At 43.1% G+C, this 22,115-nt stretch overlaps 1 protein-coding gene across 1 annotated transcript; it reads left to right on the top strand.

Annotated features, from left to right (window-relative positions):
• Positions 1-10,270: 10,270 nt before the first annotated feature.
• LOC110727965 (probable galacturonosyltransferase-like 7) lies at positions 10,271-12,185 on the top strand. Its single transcript, XM_021907555.1, has 2 exons — positions 10,271-10,741; positions 10,856-12,185. Exon 2 carries the CDS (start codon positions 10,933-10,935, stop codon positions 11,992-11,994), a length of 1,062 nt encoding a protein of 353 aa, XP_021763247.1. The 5' UTR covers positions 10,271-10,741; positions 10,856-10,932; the 3' UTR covers positions 11,995-12,185.
• Positions 12,186-22,115: the final 9,930 nt, after the last annotated feature.

The raw sequence follows: 22,115 nt of genomic DNA, 5'->3' as shown, positions 1-22,115 counted from the left end.
AGAACAGCCGTCGGCCTTCTCCAAGGAAATTACTGAAGCCGCTCAGCCGGCCAAAGTGAAAAATATACTAGTAGGCGCCTATGACGGCACTACTAACCCAGAAGACCATCTGATGGCATTCACCAACCTGATGTACCTTCAAGGGTTGGATGATCCCACTTGGTGCAAGTGTTTCCCAGCGACTCTCAAAGGAATCGCACAGCAATGGTTCGGCAACCTGCCGACTGGTTGTGTAAATAGCTTCAGGACGCTTGCTTACTTATTTGCCTCCAACTTCGCCATGAACATCCCTGCGAAGAAAACGACCCTTGATTTGGGAACAATTCAGCAGGGTGAGAAGGAGGGGCTTCGTTCTTACATCAGGCGGTTTAACCTGATGAGAATACAGATTCAAGGGTTACCGGATGAGGTAGCTTATACCGACTTTTTTAGAGGTCTCAAAGACGGGTCTACCTTCAAATTTGATTTGGTTCGAAAAAGGGTGGCGACTCTTCAAGAGGCCTTGATTGAAGCAGAAGCCTATATACAGGCGACTGATCTGTGTACGATTAAACAGTCGGACGGGAAAAGGTTCGACAAAAGAGAAGGATGACAGAAACAGTCGTCAAACAAAGATGAAAAAAGAAAAGAGGTCTGGGCGGCTGATTCCTCTAAACAGCCGGCCCAGAAAAAGAAAAAAGAATTCAAACCATACTCCCCAAAGTATGCGTTTAACAAGGATAACCAGTTTATCCTAAAAGAAATAAAGGGACGGATCTCAATTGAGAAGCCGGTCCCCATGAAGGGTTCTGCAAACAACCGGAACCAAGATAAAATCTGTGCTTATCATGATGACGTTGGTCATCACACCAATGACTGCATCAGTCTCATGCGGTACCTAGACCGCCTGGCTGAGCAAGGTGATCTTGACACTTATGTCAAGAAATCTACGGGGAACACTTCCTCAAAAAAGCTGTCGGCCAAAAAGAATCAACAGGCCGACAGCTCCGATACAGATGATGCAGTCGTCTACACCATTGCAGGCGGCTTCTCAGGAGGCGGCCCCACTATTAGGGGCAACAAAGATAATATAAGGCGGTTAGATGTAAATTCCGTTCACCAAGAACGGCCGTCCAAATATACATTTCCTGAGATTGTCATCACTGAAGAGGATCTAGGAGGGGTAAGGGGGCCGCATGACGACCCTCTCGTTTTGAATGTAAAGTGGCCAACCAGAGAGTTGTCCGAATCCTCATAGATACCGGGAGCTCCTCAGATCTCATCAGCAGCAAATGTCTTTCGAAACTGAAATATCAGACGGACTGCATACATCCAGCCTCCCACCCTTTAATAGGGTTTGGAGGAGGAGTCGTCCACCCACTGGGACGAGTAGATTTACCCATTCGCCTGGGCGAAAAAGGGGAAGGACGACACATGGTAGTCCGGTTCCTAGTAGTAGAGGAACTCTCGGCCTACAACATGATTCTGGGTCGACCAACCCTGAATAATTCCAAGGCTGTTATAATCCCGTCTCTTATGTTGCTCAAGTTTGAGAGGGATAATGGAACAGTCGGCTCCCTAAGGGGAGATCAGAGGATGGCTCGAGAGTGCTATCTCTCGGATGTCAAGCCCACTGTTATGGCCACTGGGTCAAGTGGAGAAAAAACAGACCTTGACAATGTCAAGGAGAATGCGCCTGTTCAGGAAGCAGGCGGCAAAAAGAGAAAGGCGTCCCAGACAGAGTCCGCAAGAAAAGCGAGAAAATAGCAATCATTGGCAGAGGAGCGGCCGGATGAGTTCCGCCCTCAGCCGGCTGGTGAGCATGCGGACCTGACCTTAGACGACTCACGTCCTGACCGAACAGTCAAAGTTGGGACGACTGCTCTGAGAAACCTTGGTGACGACTTTCACAACCTATTGAAAGAATACAAGGACATCTTTGCATTTGAAGTCCATGAAATGCCAGGCATTAGTCCTGATCTGGCGGTACATAAACTCGCTGTGGATCCGAAAAAGAAGCCGGTACGGCAAAAGAAGCGGAACCATGGCGAAGAAAGAAGTCAGGCGGCAGCCGCCGAAGTTAAAAAATTACTTGATGCAGGGTTCATTCGGCAATGTTACTTCCCAGACTGGGTTGCAAATGTGGTGCTTGTTAAAAAGCCGAATGGCACCCGGCGAATGTGTGTAGACTACACAGACTTAAACAAGGCGTGCCCCAAAGACAGTTACCCTCTGCCTAAAATTGATAACCTAGTCGACTCAACAGCTGGCCATGCTTTGATGAGCTTTATGGACGCCTACTCTGGTTTCTATCAAATTCCCTTATGGAAGAAAGATCAGGAGAAGACGGCCTTCGTCACTGATCAGGGGTTATACTGTTACACGGTCATGCCGTTTGGTCTTAAGAATGCCCCGGCTACCTTCCAACGAATGATAAACACAGTGTTCTTTGATCAGATTGGGAGAAACGTCGAGGCATATATTGATGATATGATTGTCAAGACTAAACTTCAGAAAGATCATCTGTCAGATCTCCGAGAAACTTTCGCCACACTCAGGCGGCACCATGTCATGCTAAATCCCAAGAAATGTGTATTTGGAGTTGAGTCTGGGAAATTTCTCGGATTCCTTATCAATCAGAGAGGAATAGAAGCGAACCCTGAGAAGGTGCAGGCGGTCATTGACATGCAGTCGCCTCGTACCATCCGAGAGGTTCAGAAGTTAACGGGTTGTCTGGCGGCCTTGGGAAGATTTCTAAGCCGATCAGGCGACAAATGCCTATACTTTTTCCAGGCAATTAAGAAAAAGGCAAGGTTTGAATGGGGGCCGGATGCTGAGGCCGCCTTCCAGAAATTAAAAGTTCACTTGCATTCCTTGCCGAGGCTGGTCAGCCCTTTGCCCAAAGAGGTTCTCTACATGTACCTGGCCGTCTCTGATCATGCGTTAAGCGCTGTTCTCCTTGCTGAGAGGGACGGCTGTCAGCTCCCGGTCTACTTTGTCAGTCACGTACTGAAAAATGCCGAGTTGAGGTATCCCCTAGTGGAGAAATTTGGTCTTGCACTCTTCATGGCTGTTAAAAAATTGAAGCCCTACTTTTTGGCACATACAGTCGTCGTGTATACAGACCAACCTATCAAGCGGCCGCTGACCATCATGGAGTCGTCAGGCCGAATGATCAAATGGGCCATAGAAATACAGAGCCTCGAAGTTACTTTCGAGCCTAGAAAAGCAGTAAAGGGGCAAGCCTTTGCTGACTTTATTGTAGAGATGACTCGTCCTCCTGACTCTCAAGTTCCAGACCAAGTATGGAAGGTATATGTGGACGGAAGCTCTACTTCAAATGGTTGTGGAGCAGGCGTCGTATGTCAGTCTCCAGAGGGCGACAGGTTCGAGTATGCTCTACGCTTCAGTTTTCAGGCTTCAAACAATGAGGCAGAATATGAAGCTTTACTAGCCGGGATCCGCATGTGCAAGGCGGCAGGGGCAAGAAAAATAGACGCCTGTTCCGATTCACAATTGATAGTGAGTCAGTACAATGGCGAATATGAAGCAACCCATCCAGCCATGATCAAGTATTTACAGGCGGTCCGACAAGCAGTCGGCTCCCTTGAGGATTTCCATCTGATCCAAGTGCCGAGATCAGAAAACAACCAGGCGGATGCACTGTCAAAATTAGCATCATCCGCCTCCTCTGATACTCCTCGAACTGTTTTTTGGGAAGTAATGGAGAAGAGAAGCATCGAGGAAAGCCCTATTGGAATCCTAGACAGAAGCTCAACCTGGATGGATTCAATCAGGGCATATCTGACAAACGGTACACTGCCGGATGATACTCAACAGGCGGCAGCACTGAAAAAACGAGCCACCTGTTTTGAAATGATTAAGGGAGAACTTCACAAGAGGGGGTACCTTCAACCCTTCTTAAAGTGTGTTACTCCAGAAAAGGGACGAGAGATACTAGATGATCTTCACTCTGGTTACTGTGCTTCTCATATAGGTGGTAGGATGCTTGCTCAAAGGGCAAGGCGGCAGGGCTACTTTTGGCCTACTTTGGAAGCAGATGCAATGGAGATGGTGAAAAAATGTGACAAGTGCCAAAGGTTTGGCAAACTAATTCACCGTCCGGCTACTGACCTCACTACCATTCACAGCCCACTACCGTTTGCTAAGTGGGGCATGGACATTCTGGGTCCATATACGCCTGCTACAGGCGGCAGAAGGTACATACTTGTTGCCGTCGACTACTTCACTAAATGGGTAGAGGCGGAGGCGGTAAAGGGAATCAAGACGAAAGATGTAATTTCATTCATTTGGAAAAATGTCATCACTCGGTTCGGGGTTCCCATGTCTATGGTTTTTGATAATGGTCCCCAATTTGAGACGCCTGTTCTCAAAAGCTGGTTGGGTGACCAAGGAATTGCACACTACTTTGCATCTGTCGGCCGTCCACAAGCAAACGGCCAGGTAGAAGCCTTTAATAAAATCATCTCAGACGGTCTCAAGAAAAAGATTGAACGAGCAGGCGGCCTATGGGCGGAAGAACTACCACATGTTCTCTGGGCCATTAGGACGACTGAAAAAGGGGCGACTGGAGAAACTCCATTCCTCCTAACTTACGGTGCGGAAGCTGTTCTTCCAATAGAACACTACGAGCCGACTCTTCGAGTAATGCTATATGACGAAGAGGCAAACTGGGAAGCCATGCGCCTGGCATTAGACTCACTTCCTGAAAAGAGGGGCAATGCTGTTTTGCGCCATGAGATCTATCGCCTGAGAATGACTAGATCATACAACAAAAAAGTACACAGGCGTCCACTCAAAGTAGGGGACTTTGTACTTAGAAAAATGGAAGCAGTTGGTAGGGCTAATGAGTCTGGCAAACTAACTCCCAACTGGGAAGGACCCTACCGAATCTATGAGGAAGTCAGGGACGGTACCTACCGTCTGGAAACACCAGACGGACAACCGTTGCCTCGAACTTGGAATGTAGATAATCTTAAAAAATATTTCTTTTGAATGATGTAAAGTAAAGAGCTACTTAATAAAAGTTTGCACTTACTATTCAATTTTGTATTACGAGGGGCATGCCGTCTGTACCTTTACAGTCGGCTACTCTCCATTGAGTTTTACACTATCTTCAGAGGGGCATGCCGTCTGTACCTATACAGTCGGCTACTCTCCATTGAGTATTTCACTCTATCTTCAGAGGGGCATGCCGTCTGTACCTTTACAGTCGGCTACTCTCCATTGAGTATTTTACTCACAATACTTAGCTAAAAAGATTAGGGCGTGGCCGACCCTGTGCCTAACAGGCGGCTACCTTTCTTTTACTTAGCACCTACGTTCACCAAGAACTTACCAAGGCCACCGGCCGAATGATCAGACCAGGCGCCAAGCCAACTGATCAAATCTACAAAACTAATACGACCTGTCCCAACATCATAGCAGGCGTCCGACGGCATCCCTCCGGATGAAATTCGTCGCAGAGAGCAGCTCCCTTTTGGGTGGAACATTGTTCTATAAACTAATTACACGGCACCTATACGACTGTCCCCAAGGGCAACCACGTAGCCGTTTTTGAGACAAGGATAACTCTATCACTAACCAAACCAGTGGTAGCAGTTGACATCTGAGTCAGATGACCGCCTGTATTACTTGGGATAAATGCAGGGGGTACCTATTGAGTTAATAGCCAACAAACATTGGCGAATCAAGGGGTCTAGCCGGCCTACGCCGCCTGGTACCTCTACTTCTCAAACAAAAGTGACGGCGACTGAGTAACTCCAACGTTAACTCATAGTCACTCCCTCAAATTTGGTATGGAACCTAAAAGGTTTGAGTCGTCCGCCTGTTTTTAACAAACAAGGGCACTCAAACCCCTATTCCTACTAGGTAACCTATTGAGTTAATAGCCAACATTGTCAAATCAAGAGGATCATCCGGCCTCCGCCGCCTGGTACCTCTACTACTCAATCTAGAGTGTGACGAAGACTAAGTAACTCCTATGTTAACTTAATAGTCACTCAAACTTAGTATGGAGCCTAAAAGGTATGAGTCGTCCGCCTGTTTTTATCAAACAGGGGCTCTCAACCACTACTCTTGCTAGGTTAACAAATTATGAGTTAAAAGCCAACAACATTGGCAATATAGGGAAACAACCGGTACCCGCCGCTTGTTATCTCTACCACTCAATTCCTTGGTGACTAGGTAATATTCTATTTACTTGGTCTTTCCTACTTGGTTAAAATTACAAAAAGACAGGCACGCCTGCCTAAAAAGGATCCAAACAAAATAGTTCCAACACCGATTGAATAAATGGTAGACTGATCGTCTATCCTGGAAACAGACAACCAGTCGTCCAGGGGCATAGGCGGCGTACTAACTATCCGTACCTGTCTGCAACGTTCGGCCATGTACAACAGTCGGTCTAGTAAACAATGGGATATTAGATATGGAATACTTGGACAAATTTGAAGCAAAACAAAAATTCATTAAAACTAAGCCGGTCATTAAAGACCAGCAAAATATTCAAAGCCCCGGCCCCCTGGCCGGGTAAATACAAAGCAAACGGCACGCAGGCCGTGGAAAAAATACATTAAGCTTAAGAAGGGGGCAGTTCAGTATTAGCAGCTGCCGCCTGGTCAGCACTCTTCTTGCTGGACTCGGCTTCAGCTGCATCCTCTTTTGATGCCTTACCCCCAAGTGGCACAAGCGCCACAACCGGCTCCTCATCCTCCAACGCATCTCCCAACGCCTCTTCTTCAGCAGCCGCCAGGATCTCTTGATTATATGTTTCCGAACACTGGCGGTACGTTCTTTCCCAAGAGGCAAAGTCGGCATTGGGGAACAGGCGGCCCCAGGTCATGCGCTGGATTTGAGCGGAGTCTTCCATCATCTCCCGGACGAGCTCTTTCTTCTCTTGCTCGGCCTTTTCCGAGAGCTCTTGGGTAAGACTCTTCTCTTGGCTCACCAGGCGTTCTTTTACGCTGGCCAAGGATTTCTCCATGGCTTCGTAAGAGTACATTTTTTGGCGAATAGGTTTCAGCTCGGCCTTAAGATTTGTGATGGTCGCCTCCAGCTCGTCATTCTTCTTCTGGGCCGCCTCTAACTGAGCCCGAACAACAGCGGTAGCCTGCGCCTGATAATAAAGAATATCAATGGTCAGTACTTCATTTTGGGCAATTTGAAACATTGCCTTATCACAGTTAGAGGCGGCCATAGCTTTTGCAGCCTTTACCTCTTTGTTTTTCCGATCAAGCGGCTTGCGAAGGCCGTTAACTCGGAGCAGGGCCTAAGTACAAAAAAAAAAGAGGCGTCAGTTTCCAAACAAAAAAGATAACAGGCGTCCTGGAATTCAAATACTCAAAAAGTATACCTCAGCAAGGACCCCTGCAATCCCATCAAGGTCAAGGGTGCCGGCACCCTTGACCGCCTCCTTTTCAGATGGAGGAACTACTTTGATCATGGACTTGGCTACCTTTACCAAGTCAAGCCCCTGAGGGCCGGCTGCATCAAGCGTAAAAAAGCAAGTTAGACCTAGTCAAGAAGGAAGCAAGTGTAAAAGTTTTTACAAGTAATTGTCCATACTTCTAGGCGGCCCCGCCGGAGTTTTAGAAGAAGTGGCCGGCTGCTTCTCAGCCGCCACTGTTTTCCTGGAAGACCCAGGAGAGCTTGCAACAGTCGTCCTCCGGGCCTTGGGGTCCGGCTGTTGCGAGGAAGAAGCTCTTGGAGTGCCCGACTGAAAAAATAAAGAGTTAGTATATGCATAAGACAACTCCTAAAAGAGGAAGAGTTTCGAAGCCTACCAAGGGTGCCCCCTTGTTGGGGGAGTCGGTACAAGACTGTTGCATGAGAGAGACCCGCAACATGGCCGCCGCAGTCTTGGATGCTGTTATTTTACTCATGGCGTCAGCTGCAAAAAATAAACAGCAAAGTTAGTAAAGATCCCAAGTAAACAAAGCGTGAAAAAACAGAGTATTTGTCAGGCCGGCTACCTCTAGAGCACCGACTGCTGAGGCCACAGGCGGCCAAAAAGTACTCGTCATAGAGCCACTTGAAGCTCGGGACGCAGTTTAGGGGTACTTGCTCTCGTACCCCTGAAGTAGAGTTCACCCTAGTCTCTACTTTGAAGAGTCCTTTGTCTAGGATCTCTTTTTTAGCCTTTGGGGGAACAGGTGGCATGCTGCAGCCGCCTGCGAGAAGAGGCGGATCCCTATTCCACTTGTTAAAGCGTTTGTTCAGCTCCGTGTCTGAACCCTCGATAATGAGGAAGGTGTTCCGCTAATCCTTCCATTTGTTCGCCTTACCTCTCGTCATGAGGTAGCCCCTATGGCTTGTTAATTGATACCAGCCGGTACCTCCCGACTTAGGGGTCCGGCTGAGATAGTTCATGTGGGCGAAAGCCTCAAAGCTTGGCTCCACCCCGTACATTTCGCACCCGGCCACATAGCCGAGTACGTTTACCCAAGAGTTGGGGGCTAACTGCCATAACCCCAAATCATACCCATCTAAAATCCGCTGAACAGCCGGATGTAATGGGAAGCGCAGTCCAGCTTTGATGGCCGCCACATAGCAGCCAAAGCAGCCGTCATCATAGCTGGTACCAGCCGGCCAGACGACAGTGTCTTCTGGATCCGGCACGAACAGTAAAAATTCGGGGCCCATTCTGTGGTTAGCTATAAAGCTCTCCACTTTGTCTTGCATGGTTGCGATCCGGCCCCGGGGTACCGTGCAGTAGTAGGGGGTGTTTTTCTCTCTGTAAGAGGCGGACGGCTCCGCCCAATTGTCCCCCTTCTCAACTGCATGAGAAAGCCTCGCCTCTTGTAGGCGGCTGTTTCTTTCTTCTGAGCCTGGAGAAGCGTGGCCAGAAGAGCTGGACTCGGACTCGTCCTCTGACGAGTCCGAAGAGGACGACTCCTCCCCTCTCCCAGAGGGGCCCGCCTCCTCTCCCTTAGAGGGAGCAGGAGGAAAATTAGACATATCAATGGTAAAATGGGAAGGGACCACCTTGACCCCTCCCTCAGAACTGCCGGCTGTCAAGCCGCTTTGCTTCACTTCTACATCTGGCGCCTGGTCAGATGTTTCACTAATGAGCACCCTTTGGGAGGAGCCGTCCGAGTTTGAGATCATAGCAGTCTTTTTCGTTCTGGCCATCACGTTCTGCATAGACACAGATACAGTCGGACTTTGTATAAAGGGCAAAGATGGGTCCAGAAAAGGGCAGGCGGCACTCCTAGTCCTAGATTCAGCCGTCCCCGGTGACCGGCTGATCACTAACTTAGGTCGTGTCGTGTGCTTCCGTGGTGCCATTTCAAAAAATAAAAAGAAAATTAAGAGTAAGAGAACTGAGTTACCTGAACGAGTGACGGTTGATGAAGTTCTGGAAATCCGGTGCAGTCGGCTTGTCAGAACAGGCGGTAGGCAGAAAAGGTCCGAAATGTCAGAGCAAGTTCAGGGGTCCGAATGTTCTCGCAAAGTTCTCAAATGTGAAAATGACCGAAGTCAGCACTTCCTTATATAGGCAAAGTGAGAAGGCGAAGGGTCGCTTCCAAATTCAAAATTTGGGCGGGAAAATCTCTCGGCCATTTGCAAGGTGACACCTGTAGCGGGTCGTCGCCTGTCACCGTGCGGCACCTGTCACAGGTGACACGTGACCAGTCACGTGCCACCTGTGAGGGGCAAATGATTAGGGGATTTTTATCCACCAATCACCGTCTGACAAGTGGACCAACCAGGTTCCGCCACGTGTCCTTCACGTAGGCCAATAGGAGCCTGCCACGTGTCAATCACAGATACGTCCTCTACGGACCAATTGAGACATGCCACGTGTCCACCCATGCCAAATGGGAAAACCGGCCAACAAGGCCCAATCCTGTCTAGAGGCCCGGTCAGCCCTAGGTTTACCCTAAACCTAGAGAGTGGCACGCTTCTCAAGACTATAAATACTTAATTAATCCTCATTAAAGGGAATGAAGCAATTAATCTCACCTGAAGAACAGAACAGAAACATTACGGAACACACTAATTACCGGCTGATCTCGCTAACAAAGCAGATTACCAACATTAAACACTCTCACCTAGAGAGACCTTATTACTTTAATTTCCGCATTAATTACTCCTTAATCAGGTACTAACTTGACCGTTGGAGGCGGAGCTCTCAGGAGTCTCCGTTATTTTGCAGGTACAGGCGTCCGGTTCCAGTCTCGGAATTGTAACTCTCCCGCAGGACATCAAAAAACCCCGAAACAACTATATTTACATAAAATGCGCTACTTAAGGATGGAACCCAATTCTATGGTGGAGAAAAGCAAAGCATACCCCTCCATTTTAATATCCAACCTGGAAATTACAATTCACATATTCATTCTTTCATTCATTCTCTCTCCTCCCTTCTTCACTCTCTTCTCTACTGCTCTTCTTCACCTTCACCCTCTTTCTCTCTCCTCCTCCCTTCAAGAGAGAGAAATTCAGAAAATACCCCCATTTAATATTTATTCTACATCACTAATTTTACCTAAATAATTAATTATTCACAAAAATATAAAGTTTGAGGAGAGAGAAAATCAACCCATCATCTTCTTCTTCATCAATTACCAGTGGTTGGGTGGGGTTATTCCACCGCCCTTACCACCACCACTTTCGCCGTCTTCATGGATTCTTTCCCTCCTCCCTCCCTCTCCTCTCCCTCCCCATTTCTTCTAGAAGGAGGAGAGAGAATTTAATTTCACCATTGAAAAAAATTAGATTCGGATTCTCATTTCAGGTAATCCACACATTTCAATTCGATTATATCATACAATTTGAATTTTGTTAATTTGTAATGAGTTTTGATTGATTCCCTGGTTTTTGTTTGATGGGTGATTCTCAATTTTTGCAGATTTTGGGAGGAAAAGAAAACAAGAAGAACAAGAACCCTAGTTTTTTCAATTATTTCCCCCAAATCAGACCGTTAAAATGCAGTGGCTTCTTCGATTTTCCGGCTTCTTTTCCGCCGCATTAATCATGATTATTCTATCACCTTCCCTTCAATCTTTCCCCCCAGCAGAAGCGATTCGATCATCTTCGCCATTTTTAGATCATCGATTTTCATTCCGAAGCTCCCCGGCTTTTCGCAACGCCGATGAATGTCGTTCAACAACGCATTCTACCGTCTGTGACCCCTCATTGGTCCACGTGGCTATCACCCTCGACGTCGATTACCTTCGTGGGTCAATCGCCGCCGTGCATTCCGTCTTGCAACACTCTTTCTGCCCGGAAAACGTCTTCTTCCATTTTCTCACCTCCCACGAAACTCGAAACCTTGAGAGTCTCGTGAAATCCACCTTCCCAAACCTCAAATTTAAGCTCTACTCTTTCGATGATCGCATCGTTCGCCCGTTAATCTCGACCTCTGTTCGTCAAGCTCTTGAACAACCTCTCAATTACGCCAGAAATTACCTTGCTGCCCTCCTCGAGCCCTGCGTTCGTCGCGTCATATATCTTGACTCTGATCTCATCCTTGTCGACGACATTGCTAAGCTGTGGAACACAAAACTCGGGTACAAAACAATCGGAGCACCGGAATACTGCCACGCCAACTTCACAAAGTACTTCACCCCGGTATTCTGGTCACAACCCCGGTATTCCGGCACCTTCAAAAACCGGAAACCATGCTACTTCAACACAGGGGTAATGGTAATTGATCTTGTTAAATGGAGAGCGCAAGGCTACACAAGAAGAATCGAAAGATGGATGGAAATTCAAAGAAAAGAAAGGATCTACGAGCTCGGCTCATTGCCACCGTTCCTATTGGTGTTCGCCGGACACGTGGCACCAATCGAGCATCGATGGAACCAGCATGGATTAGGAGGTGACAATGTTAGAGGTAGTTGCAGAGATTTACACCCTGGTCCAGTATCTCTTCTCCATTGGAGTGGCTCAGGGAAGCCATGGTTGCGACTCGACGCCCGAAACGCTTGTCCATTGGACTCGCTTTGGGCGCCTTACGACTTGTACGTTCACACCACGCGCCGGTAACTTTCACCCGTGTTATTTTTTTCTTTTTTTCAATGATTTTTACGGGTTCTTTTAATTTTTCATTTTTTTATTTACTCTTCTTCCCCCTAGTGATTTTTAATTTATGTTCTTTGTTATTTTTTTTTTCTTTTAAAATGGGGGAATTTGTCAATTTTTTTGGTCTTTAATTGGATGGATGGAAGGTTGGGGTACTAGCTTTTGTCATCAATTATCGGGTAATGGAGAGTATAATCATGATATTATGGAATATAATATCATCATTAGTTTCTCAAAGTGTTTGTATTTGTTGCTAATTTGCTACTCTTACTCCCATTGTTACTGTTGTTATTACCCTCAATAAAAAGAAATAAGCAAAAAAATTGAAAAAAAAAAAAAAAATCAATTATGATGATTTCTTTCCATTTTTGCTCATCATGTCTTTTTTCTTTTGCTACTTCAAGTGTAACTTATTGGTGCATATAGAGTCACTCATTATGGTAGTGATATTCGAGTAAACGGGATTTAATCACAGGTCTTGAGTATCGACCAAAAAGCCTTTACTACTACTAATTAAGCTAGTTTACATCGACATTTCGAGTGTATTTTGATCAACTAGGTAATTATCAACTACTACTATTGACATTTGGTGTATAATTCTTCAACGGTTATATATGAGCTACTTTTTGGTGTAGAAAAATTTTGTCGGTGAATTACTGAAATGTACTAGTATGTTCTGTTCAAGTAGTAGCAATTAAGGTGTTTCTTTTTTTCCTTGACTAAACTGGTGCAAAGCTGGAAACTACTGTATTTCTGAAACAATAAAACTGAGTACTATGCTGTCTTGCTTTTGATTTTCTCAATAAATTGTATTTGTTACATTCTACTGTATGAACTTCGGATACGGGTACGGGTACAATTAATAGGTGTGTTCTGGTTTACAGGTGAATTTACCAATTTGTATTATAATTTGCTAATCAAGTACTTAGTTGATCATTTTTTTTATTGTGAAACTTACTAGTTGCTGATTGAGACGTTCGAAGAATCCTTTTGTTCTGTAGATGGTCCAAGTTTAGCTTGAGATTTTAGCACCCGAACTAAACCCTAAATGCCCTGCCCCTACCCCTGGGTTTTCCCGTGTCGTACATTTTCACTCATCTTCTATAAAATGCTTACCCGTTGTAGATAATTTTCATGGGAGAATATTTTGAACACTTGTTTTTCCATCTGTCTCAGAATAGTTTAATTCTTTTCCATCTGTTCGGAATCATTAGAATAATTAAAGAGTATTATCTTGGCTTATTATCCATTTGAACAAGGTGTTACAGTGTCGGATAGTAGAGTAAGTACAAGTACATAATAGGAGTACATGTGAAATAATCTCTCGGCAATTGATGCAAGCATTGTAGTCTTGACTAGATTCTTGTTGCTATTAATAGGAAAGAAAGATGCTGCTGCTCCCTCTTCTGTTCTTCAGTTGTTGCAGTCCTTCTATTTTATTGAATTTTTAACTACTTTATATCTGTTTTAAGCAATTATCTTAATTAAACTATCAAATTATTTTATTTCCCTGCAACTTGTTCTATAGAATAGGTAGGAAGGTTTTTAATCTAGTGTTTTGAGTTGTCAGTCGTGTTTTTTAATTCTTTTATCAATAATTTCTGATAACTTTTCCCTAAAAGTTGGTTTGTTTTTTACTCTTGAATGGAGGAAGTTGGGGGATATGCACTAGGTTATGCAAATCTATTGTGCTACAGGTGTACTATATATTTATATGACATGGATGGGTTGATTATAGGTCATATAAAGTTTATGACACAAGACAAATCTGTTAATAGGTCTAATGTGATTCATGTGGTTTGTGGGTGGGCAATGACTTTGAAGAATAGTAAATGATTGAGGTGAAAAGTTAGGCAGTTTAAATCGAGTCATATTCTTCTGGTTAGCCTTAGGTCTATTTGGATTGATCGACTTTAAAAAAGAATAGAATACACCTTCAGGTTAAATGTCGGTTAGTTGTTTATCTTGTTATGATTACTTGTTCATCATTAGTATTCACTTTGAGTAAGATATTTTTTAATCATTATGAATTTAGGTTGGTGGTGAAATTGAGTGATTTATTACACTAATCAAAACAAGTGATTACTTCATCACCTCCTTTTAGATTGATGAATTAGTAATGTTTTGATGATTTTTTTTTTGGATGATTTAGCTCAAGTACCTAGGGTGGGGTGGGTATCGTGTTGGTAGAAAACCTATGCGTAAATATAATAATATTTCCTGTTATTGATGGTGTTTTATTTTATCCTAAGTTAATGCTAAACCAAGTGTGTGACACTTTTTCAAATTAAATTCATACCGTACGTTTCACCATTTGCGTGTCCGTTTTTTGGTAGGCATCACCAAAGATAATCCCGCTTCATATTTCTACTGTATTACTCTTAACCTGGGATTCAGGGGATAGAAAAATTAACTTGTGAGAATGGTTGACAAAGAAGGATAAAATATGTTACTCTGAATAATGTTAAAGTCAAAATGTATAAACGAGAAACGGAGAAATATAGAAAATACTCTGTATTTTACTTTTACATAACTTAAGAAGTACGAGTAATAAAAATCACCTTGTCAAATTATATATTGTAAGTAGATTATACGGAGTAACTAAAAGTTAATAGTTAATACAATCAACTAGCTACTAAAAGCATATCAAATAGACTTTGGTCTTCACTTAGGAACAACTTGGGAATGAAGATTGACTTATGAGAGATTTCGATTAGATAGGCCAAAAGAATTATTGAAACTTATGCTTTTGCTACAACTAGAGGTTAATGGAATTAATTCGATTGGAATATCATTGTCATACTTAAATCACAAATTTTTACATGTAGTTGGGGGTTACTTCAATAGTGTTACAATATGCTCCTTTTTTTAAAAAAAAAAAATTGTTCATAAATAAATGTCATATGACATTTATTAAGAGATTTAGATCTACATATACATATTAATTAAATAGAAAACATTTCGTAAGCAAAGTTATCGTTATTACAAATCGTACTTTTTCATAACTTTTTTCATATCGCTGTAATTTACAATATGCTACTTAAATACCTAGCCGTTTGTTTATCTTCAAAAGAAAACAAAAGTATTTTATTAAAACATTAAAGGCCGCTAATCTTTCTTAATGTACTAGGTTTGTATTCAAAACTCAAAAACTTATACTTTTTATACTGTATTTATTTATAATAATTTTAGAAAGTTTGTACGGAGTATTTATTAAGAATTTCTTTAATGCTCAAGTGGGGGTAGTAATTTATTATTTTTGTGTCCAATAAAATAGTGACAAAATAGACAAAGTCCCAAATATTAATACTTTTGGAATATTTAACTTTTAATAAAAGAATGAAAGTGAAAAATAAGATTAAGATGTGTGTGTCAACATTTATTTATAAAAATAAAAAATAAAAAATAAAAAAATCAAAGATGGTTTTAATTTTATTTTTTATATAATAAAAAAAAAAGAAAAAGAAAATGAAGGATGCAATGCAATAGGAGAGAGAACGAGAGTGTGTGCGGTGGCAGCGGTGGGAGTCTTGTGAACTACCTCACCTTTCGCTGTTGCCCTCCTTCCCCTTCTTCCATTTGTTCTTTTTTTTATTTATTTTAACATTAATTATAATTGACTACCTTTCACCATTATCTTCTTCTTTTCCTTTTTATTTTCTCTTTTCTTTAATTAATAAAATAAAATCAACTACTACTGAACTGTTACAATTTGTCTTAACATGATGGAGCCTAAATAGAAGCTTCTATGAGTTCCATAACAATCTAATTTATTATTATTATTTTTTTCTAAATGTATAAGACTATAAGTATAGACTATATAATTATATATGTCGCATGTTATTCTTTTAGTTGATGATGTGATACGTAAATATTGCGGTCACAAAACATGGAAAAATATGAAGTATTATCTCCGTTTTATATTATTTGCAACGATTTGACATAAAGTAGAGAGGAAAATTGTCCAATCGTTACAAATAATATGAAATGGAGGTAGTAGATACAATGACGTGCATTGGTAAAGACATTAATTTAAAGCTTTATTTTAGAGGTAATTGGTTAAAATGTGATAAATTAACTTATAATATTAAATCAATTGATTTATCAATTAATCTATTGATAAATGCTCACCAATGTTAAAAAAAATGACATTATTGATAGCCAAAGTTGTTACTTAATGAATACATCAAATGATAATGTAAACAAATGAGAATGAAGGGGAGAACAACTAAAGAAAGTTAAACAAACAACTTTAAAAAAAAAAAAATGAGATTGAATGAGAGGTTGTTATATACACCTGGTTGTACCTTACACTCATGAGTTTTTGTTCTCATTTTGATGTGATTGTTTTTCATTTAATCATAAAATAAAAAGCAAAAATTAACTTTATGTTAGTTGGGTGTACAGTACATGCGGGTGTATATAAAAAATTCTAAGAATTGAAGGGAAGAATGTTTACTAAAATTAATTTGATTAATATTCGACATTGCGCTTTTTTTTTTTTTTTTTTTTTTTTTTTTTGACAATGTAATTGTGCATCATCGAAAGGAGTATTAGTTAATTTGTACACCTAGTTGTACCGTATACTCATGAGTTTTTGTTCTCATTTTGATATGATTGTTTTTCATTTAATCATCAAATGAAAAGCAAAAATTTACTTTATGTTAGTTGGGTGTACGGTATATGCGGGTGTATATAAAAATTCTAAGAATTGAAGGGAAAGATGTTTACTAAAATTAATTTGATTAATATTCGACATTGTGCTTTATTATTATTATTACTAGAGTGTACCCGTGCAAAATGCACGGGATATATATTATATTAGAAAGATATTAAATATATACTATAAGAAAAAATTTACTTAGAATACGGGAAGTTGATTTTAATGTTGTAACTTAGACCTTGTTCTTTTGAGCTGTTGTGGACTTGTGTTTTGGTGTGCTCTGTTCTACTGAATATTATTAATTTGTTGACACTTGGTTTTCCCTGCTAATTGCTATGCTGAAATCTTATGTTCTTTGCCCTGCTCAAAAGCTTAAAAGAACAGAGTCTACTCTTATATGTCGGTGGCCACGCAATGTGGCAAGTAATTATGGGGTTTACCTTGTCAAAGCTATAGAGGTTACCGGGGTAACTTGGTTAAGTGATATAGGAGTTACTCTGTTCTTTTGCAAATAGTTTTTCGATGAGACCAGTTTCGCAAAAAACGTGTTGTATATTTTTTTTTTGTTTTGTTTTGGTTATAAGAGAAGTCGAAGTTGTTTGGAGGGTATGTATTTCCTAAAAAAATACATATAATCGAATGGTTGGGGATTTTGAGTGTTATGGTGAATTATTGATTAATGAACTATATACTCATGGTACTGCATGTCATCTATTATACTACGTTAAAAAAATAACACAAAGTGAAATGTTATTAGTATACTTAAAAAAAGTGTAATATTAGTAATATTCCCTTGTAAAAAATCCAAAAAAAAAAGAAATTAAAAAAAAATTGTGGGATGATAGTTATTGTTTTTTTTTTTTTTTTTTTTTTTTTTTTTTTTGTGGAATGGGTAGTAGTTGTTGTTGTTTTTTTAATTTTTATTTTTAATTTTAAATTTATAAAAAAAATAATATAAAAAAAAAATAAATGCAAGAGAACTCATAGCAACTACAATGGTTGGCTAATTTATTTAATAGCTTGGCATGCCACATCATCTTCTTAAGCTACAACAATTCAAGCTATTTATTTCTCTAATGGTTAAGCTAGTTGTAAATTAATAATATTTTTTATCTAATAAATATTTGCCAAGCTAATTAGCTCTACAAAGCTAATTTGCTTGTCAAAGCTAATCAACAAGATGTGCAACAATGGTGTAGCTACTAGCTTAAGATTTTTAATATTTGCAAGCTAGTCCCTTTTCCCAACTGTTTCGGGGTTTTCTGATGTCCTGCGGGAGAGTTACAATTCCGAGACTGGAACCGGACGCCTGTACCTGCAAAATAACGGAGACTCCTTTGAGCTCCGCCTCCAACGGTCAAGTTAGTACCTGATTAAGGAGTAATTAATGCGAAAATTAAAGTAATAAGGTCTCTCTAGGTGAGAGTGTTTAATGTAGGTAATCTGCTTTGTTAGCGAGATCAGCCGGTTATTACTGTGTGTAATTAATGTGTTTGTTCCGTAATGTTTTTCGTAAACTTCTTGTGTCCCCCCCCCTTAATGAGGATTAAGGGAGGTATTTATAACCTTGGGAAACGTGCCCATCCTAGGTTTAGGTAAACCTAGGGCCGATTGGGCTTCCCTCGGAAGTTGGGCCTGGGTGGCCGGGTTCTCCATTAGGCATGGAGTATGCCACATGTCGTGACATAACAGGTCCAAGGTGGACGAATAAGCGCGTGCCACGTGGCAAGCCCTGACAGTTCCAACCAGGGGACACTTGGCAGGACCTGATTGGTCCACGTGGCGCATTCCGATTGGTAGGAGCAAAATCCCCTAATCATTTGCCCCTCACCGGTGGCACGTGACTGGTCACGTGTTACCTGTGACAGGTGTCGCACAGTAACGGGCGACGGCCTGCTACAGGTGTCAGTCGGCGAAAGGACGAGAGATTTTCCCGCCCAAATTTTGAATTCTGGAAGTGACCCTTCGCCTTCTCACTTCGCCTATATAAGGGAGAGTTGCTTTGAGTCATTTTCAAACTTTGAGAACTATTTGAGAACATTCGGACCCCTGAACTTGCTCTGACATTTTGGACTTTTTCTGCCTACCGCCTGTTCTGACAAGCCGACTGCACAGGATTTTCAGAACTTCATCAACCGTCACTCGTTCAGGTAACTCAGTTCTCTTACTCTTAATTTTCTTTTTATTTTCTGAAATGGCACCACGGAAGCACACGACACGACCTAGGTTAGTGATCAGCCGGTCACCGGGGACGGCTGAATCTAGGACTAGGAGTGCCGCCTGCTCTTTTCCGGACCCATCTTTGCCCTTTATACAAAGTCCGACTGTATCTGTGTCTATGCAGAGCAGGATGGCCAGAAAGAAAAAGACTGCTAGGATCTCAAATTCAGACGGCTCCTCCCACAGGGTGCCGATTAGTGAAACATCTTACCAGGCGCCAGATGTTGAAGTGAGACAAGGCGGCCTGGATGCCGGCAATTCTGTGGGGGTAGTCATAGTGACCCCTTCCAATTTAACAGTTAACAAATCTGCTCCTTTTCAAAGAGAGGAGGCGGGCCCCTCCGGGAGAGGGGAGGAGTCGTCCTCTTCAGACTCGTCCGAGGACGATTCCTCGTCAAGCTCTTCTGGCCATGCTTCTTTGGGTACAGAAGAGAAAAACAGCCGCCTGCAAGAGGCGAGACTTTCTCACGCAGTTGAGAAGGGGGACAATTGGGCGGAACCATCCGCCTATTACCGAGAGCTAAACACCCCCTACTACTGCACGGTACCTCGGGGCCGAATCACAGCCATGCAAGAGAAGGTGGAGAGCTTTATTGCAAACCACACCATGGGCCCCGACTTTCTAGTGTTTGTGCCGGATCCAGAAGACACAGTCGTCTGGCCGGCCGGTTCCACTTATGAAAGCTCCTACTTTGGCTGCTACGAGGCGGCCATCAAGGCAGGGCTTCGCTTCCCATTACATCCGGCTGTTCAGCGGATTTTGGATGGGTATGAGTTGGGGTTATGGCAGTTAGCCCCAAACTCTTGGGTCAACGTACTCGGCTATGTGGCCGGGTGCGAACTGCACGGGGTGGAGCTCGCCCATATGAACTATCTCAGCCGGACCCCTAAGACAGGCGGTACCGGCTGGTATCAATTGACAAGCCACAGGGGCTACCTCATGACGAGAGGTAAAGCAAACAAGTGGAAGGACTGGCGGAGCACCTTCCTCATCATTGAGAGTTCTGACATTGAGCAGAACAAGCGCTTCAATAGGTGGAACAGGAATCCGCCCCTTCTTGCAGGCGGCCGTAGCATGCCGCCTGTTCCCCCCAAGGCTAAGAAAGAGATCCTTGATAAAGGACTCTTTAAAGTAGAGTCGAGGGTCGACTCTACTTCAGGGGTACGAGAGCAAGTACCCCTGCACTGCGTCCCGAGCTTCAAGTGGCTCTATGACGAGTACTTTTTGGCCGCCTGCGGCCTCAGCAGTCGGTGCTCAAGAGGTAGTCGGCCTGTCGAATACTCTGTTGTTTCATACATTTGCTGTTTATCTTTTATTAACTTTGCTGTTTGTTTTTGCAGCTGACGCCATGAGCAAAATCACCGCATCCAAGACTGCGGCGGCCATGTTGCGGGCCTCTATTATGCAACAAGCTTCAACCGACTCCCCCAAGAAGGGGGCACCCTTGGTGAGCTCCGAACCTTTCACCCTCTTTTTGGAGTGTTTATGCATATACTGACTTTTTTTCTTCTTTTTTAGACGGGTGCTCCAAGAGCTTCATCTTTCCAACAGCCGGACCCCAAGGCCCGGAAGACGACTGTTGGGAGCTTTCCTGGTTCTGCCAGAAAACAGGTGGCGGCTGAGAAACAGCCGGCCACTTCTTCTAAAGCTCCAACTGGGCCGCCTAGAGGTATGAAGTTGTCCTTGTAAATTTTAGACTTGCTCCTTTTTTACTAAGTCTAATCCGTTTGTTTATGCTTGATGCAGCCGGCCCCCAGGAGCCTGACTTTGTAGAGATGGCCAAGTCTATGATCAGGGCAGTTCCTCCGGCTGAAAGGGAGGCGGTCAGGAGTGTCGGCACCCTTGACCTTGACGGGATTGCAGGGGTCCTTGCTGAGGTATACTTAGCATATTTTTGAGTATTTGAATTTCTGGACGCCTGTTTTCTTTTTTTGTTTGGAAACTGACGCCTGTTTTTGTTTTTTTTTTGTTTTTTTTTTTTTTACTTAGGCCCTGCTCCGAGTTAACGGTCTTCGCAAGCCGCTTGATCGGAAAAACAAAGAGGTAAAGGCTGCAAAAGCTATGGCCGCCTCTGACTGTGATAAGGCAATGTTTCAAATTGCCCAAAATGAAGTACTGACCATTGATATTCTTTATTATCAGGCGCAGGCTACCGCCGCTGTTCAGGCTCAGTTAGAGGCGGCCCAAAAGAAGAATGACGAGCTGGAGGCGACCATCACAAATCTCCAGGCCGAGCTGAAACCTCTTTGCCTGAAAATGTACTCTTACGAAGCCATGGAGAAATCCTTGGCGAGCGTAAAGGAACGCCTGGTGACCCAGGAGAAGAGTCTTACCCAAGAGCTCTCGGAAAAGGCCGAGCAAGAGAAGAAAGAGCTGGTCCGGGAGATGATGGAAGACTCCGCTCAAATCCAGCGCATGACCTGGGGCCGCCTCTTCCCCAGTGCCGACTTTGCCTCTTGGGAAAGAATGTACCGCCAGTGCTCGGATGCATATAATCAACAGATCCTGGCGGCTGCTGAAGAAGAGGCGTTGGGGGAGGAGTCGGAGGAGGAGGAGCCGGTAGTGGCGCTTGTGCCACTTGGGGGTAAAGCATCAAAAAAGGATGCAGATGAAGCTGAGTCCAGCAAGAAGAGTGCTGACCAGGCGGCAGCTGCTAATACTGAACTGCCCCCTTCTTAAGCTTTATGTATTCTTTCCACGGCCTGCGTGCCGTTTGCTTTGTATTTACCCGGCCAGGGGGCCGGGGCTTTGAATATTTTGCTGGTCTTTAATGACCGGCTTATTTTTAATGAATTTTTGTTTTGCTTCAAATTTGTCTAAGTATTCCATATCTAGTATCCATTTGTTTACTAGACCGACTGTTTTACATGGCTGAACGTTGCAGACAGGTACGGATAGTTAGTACGCCGCCTATGCCCCTGGACGACTGGTTGTCTGTTTCCAGGATAGGCGATCAGTCGGCCATTTATCCAATCGGTATTCGAACTATTTTGTCTGGATCGTTTTTAGGCAGGCGGGCCTGTCTTTTTGTAATTTTAACCAAGTAGGAAAGTGGTCTGACCAAGTAAATAAAGTATTACCTAGTCGCCAAGGAATTGAGTAGTAGAGTAAACAAGCAGCGGGCACCGGTTGTTTCCCTTTATTGCCAATGTTGTTGGCTTTTAACTCATAATTTTTTAACCTAGCAAGAGTAGTGATTGA

This window comes from Chenopodium quinoa, unplaced genomic scaffold, assembly GCF_001683475.1.
Source record: "Chenopodium quinoa cultivar QQ74 unplaced genomic scaffold, ASM168347v1, whole genome shotgun sequence".
Taxonomy (NCBI): domain Eukaryota; kingdom Viridiplantae; phylum Streptophyta; class Magnoliopsida; order Caryophyllales; family Amaranthaceae; genus Chenopodium; species Chenopodium quinoa.
This window is presented reverse-complemented; position numbering and strand designations above follow the sequence as displayed.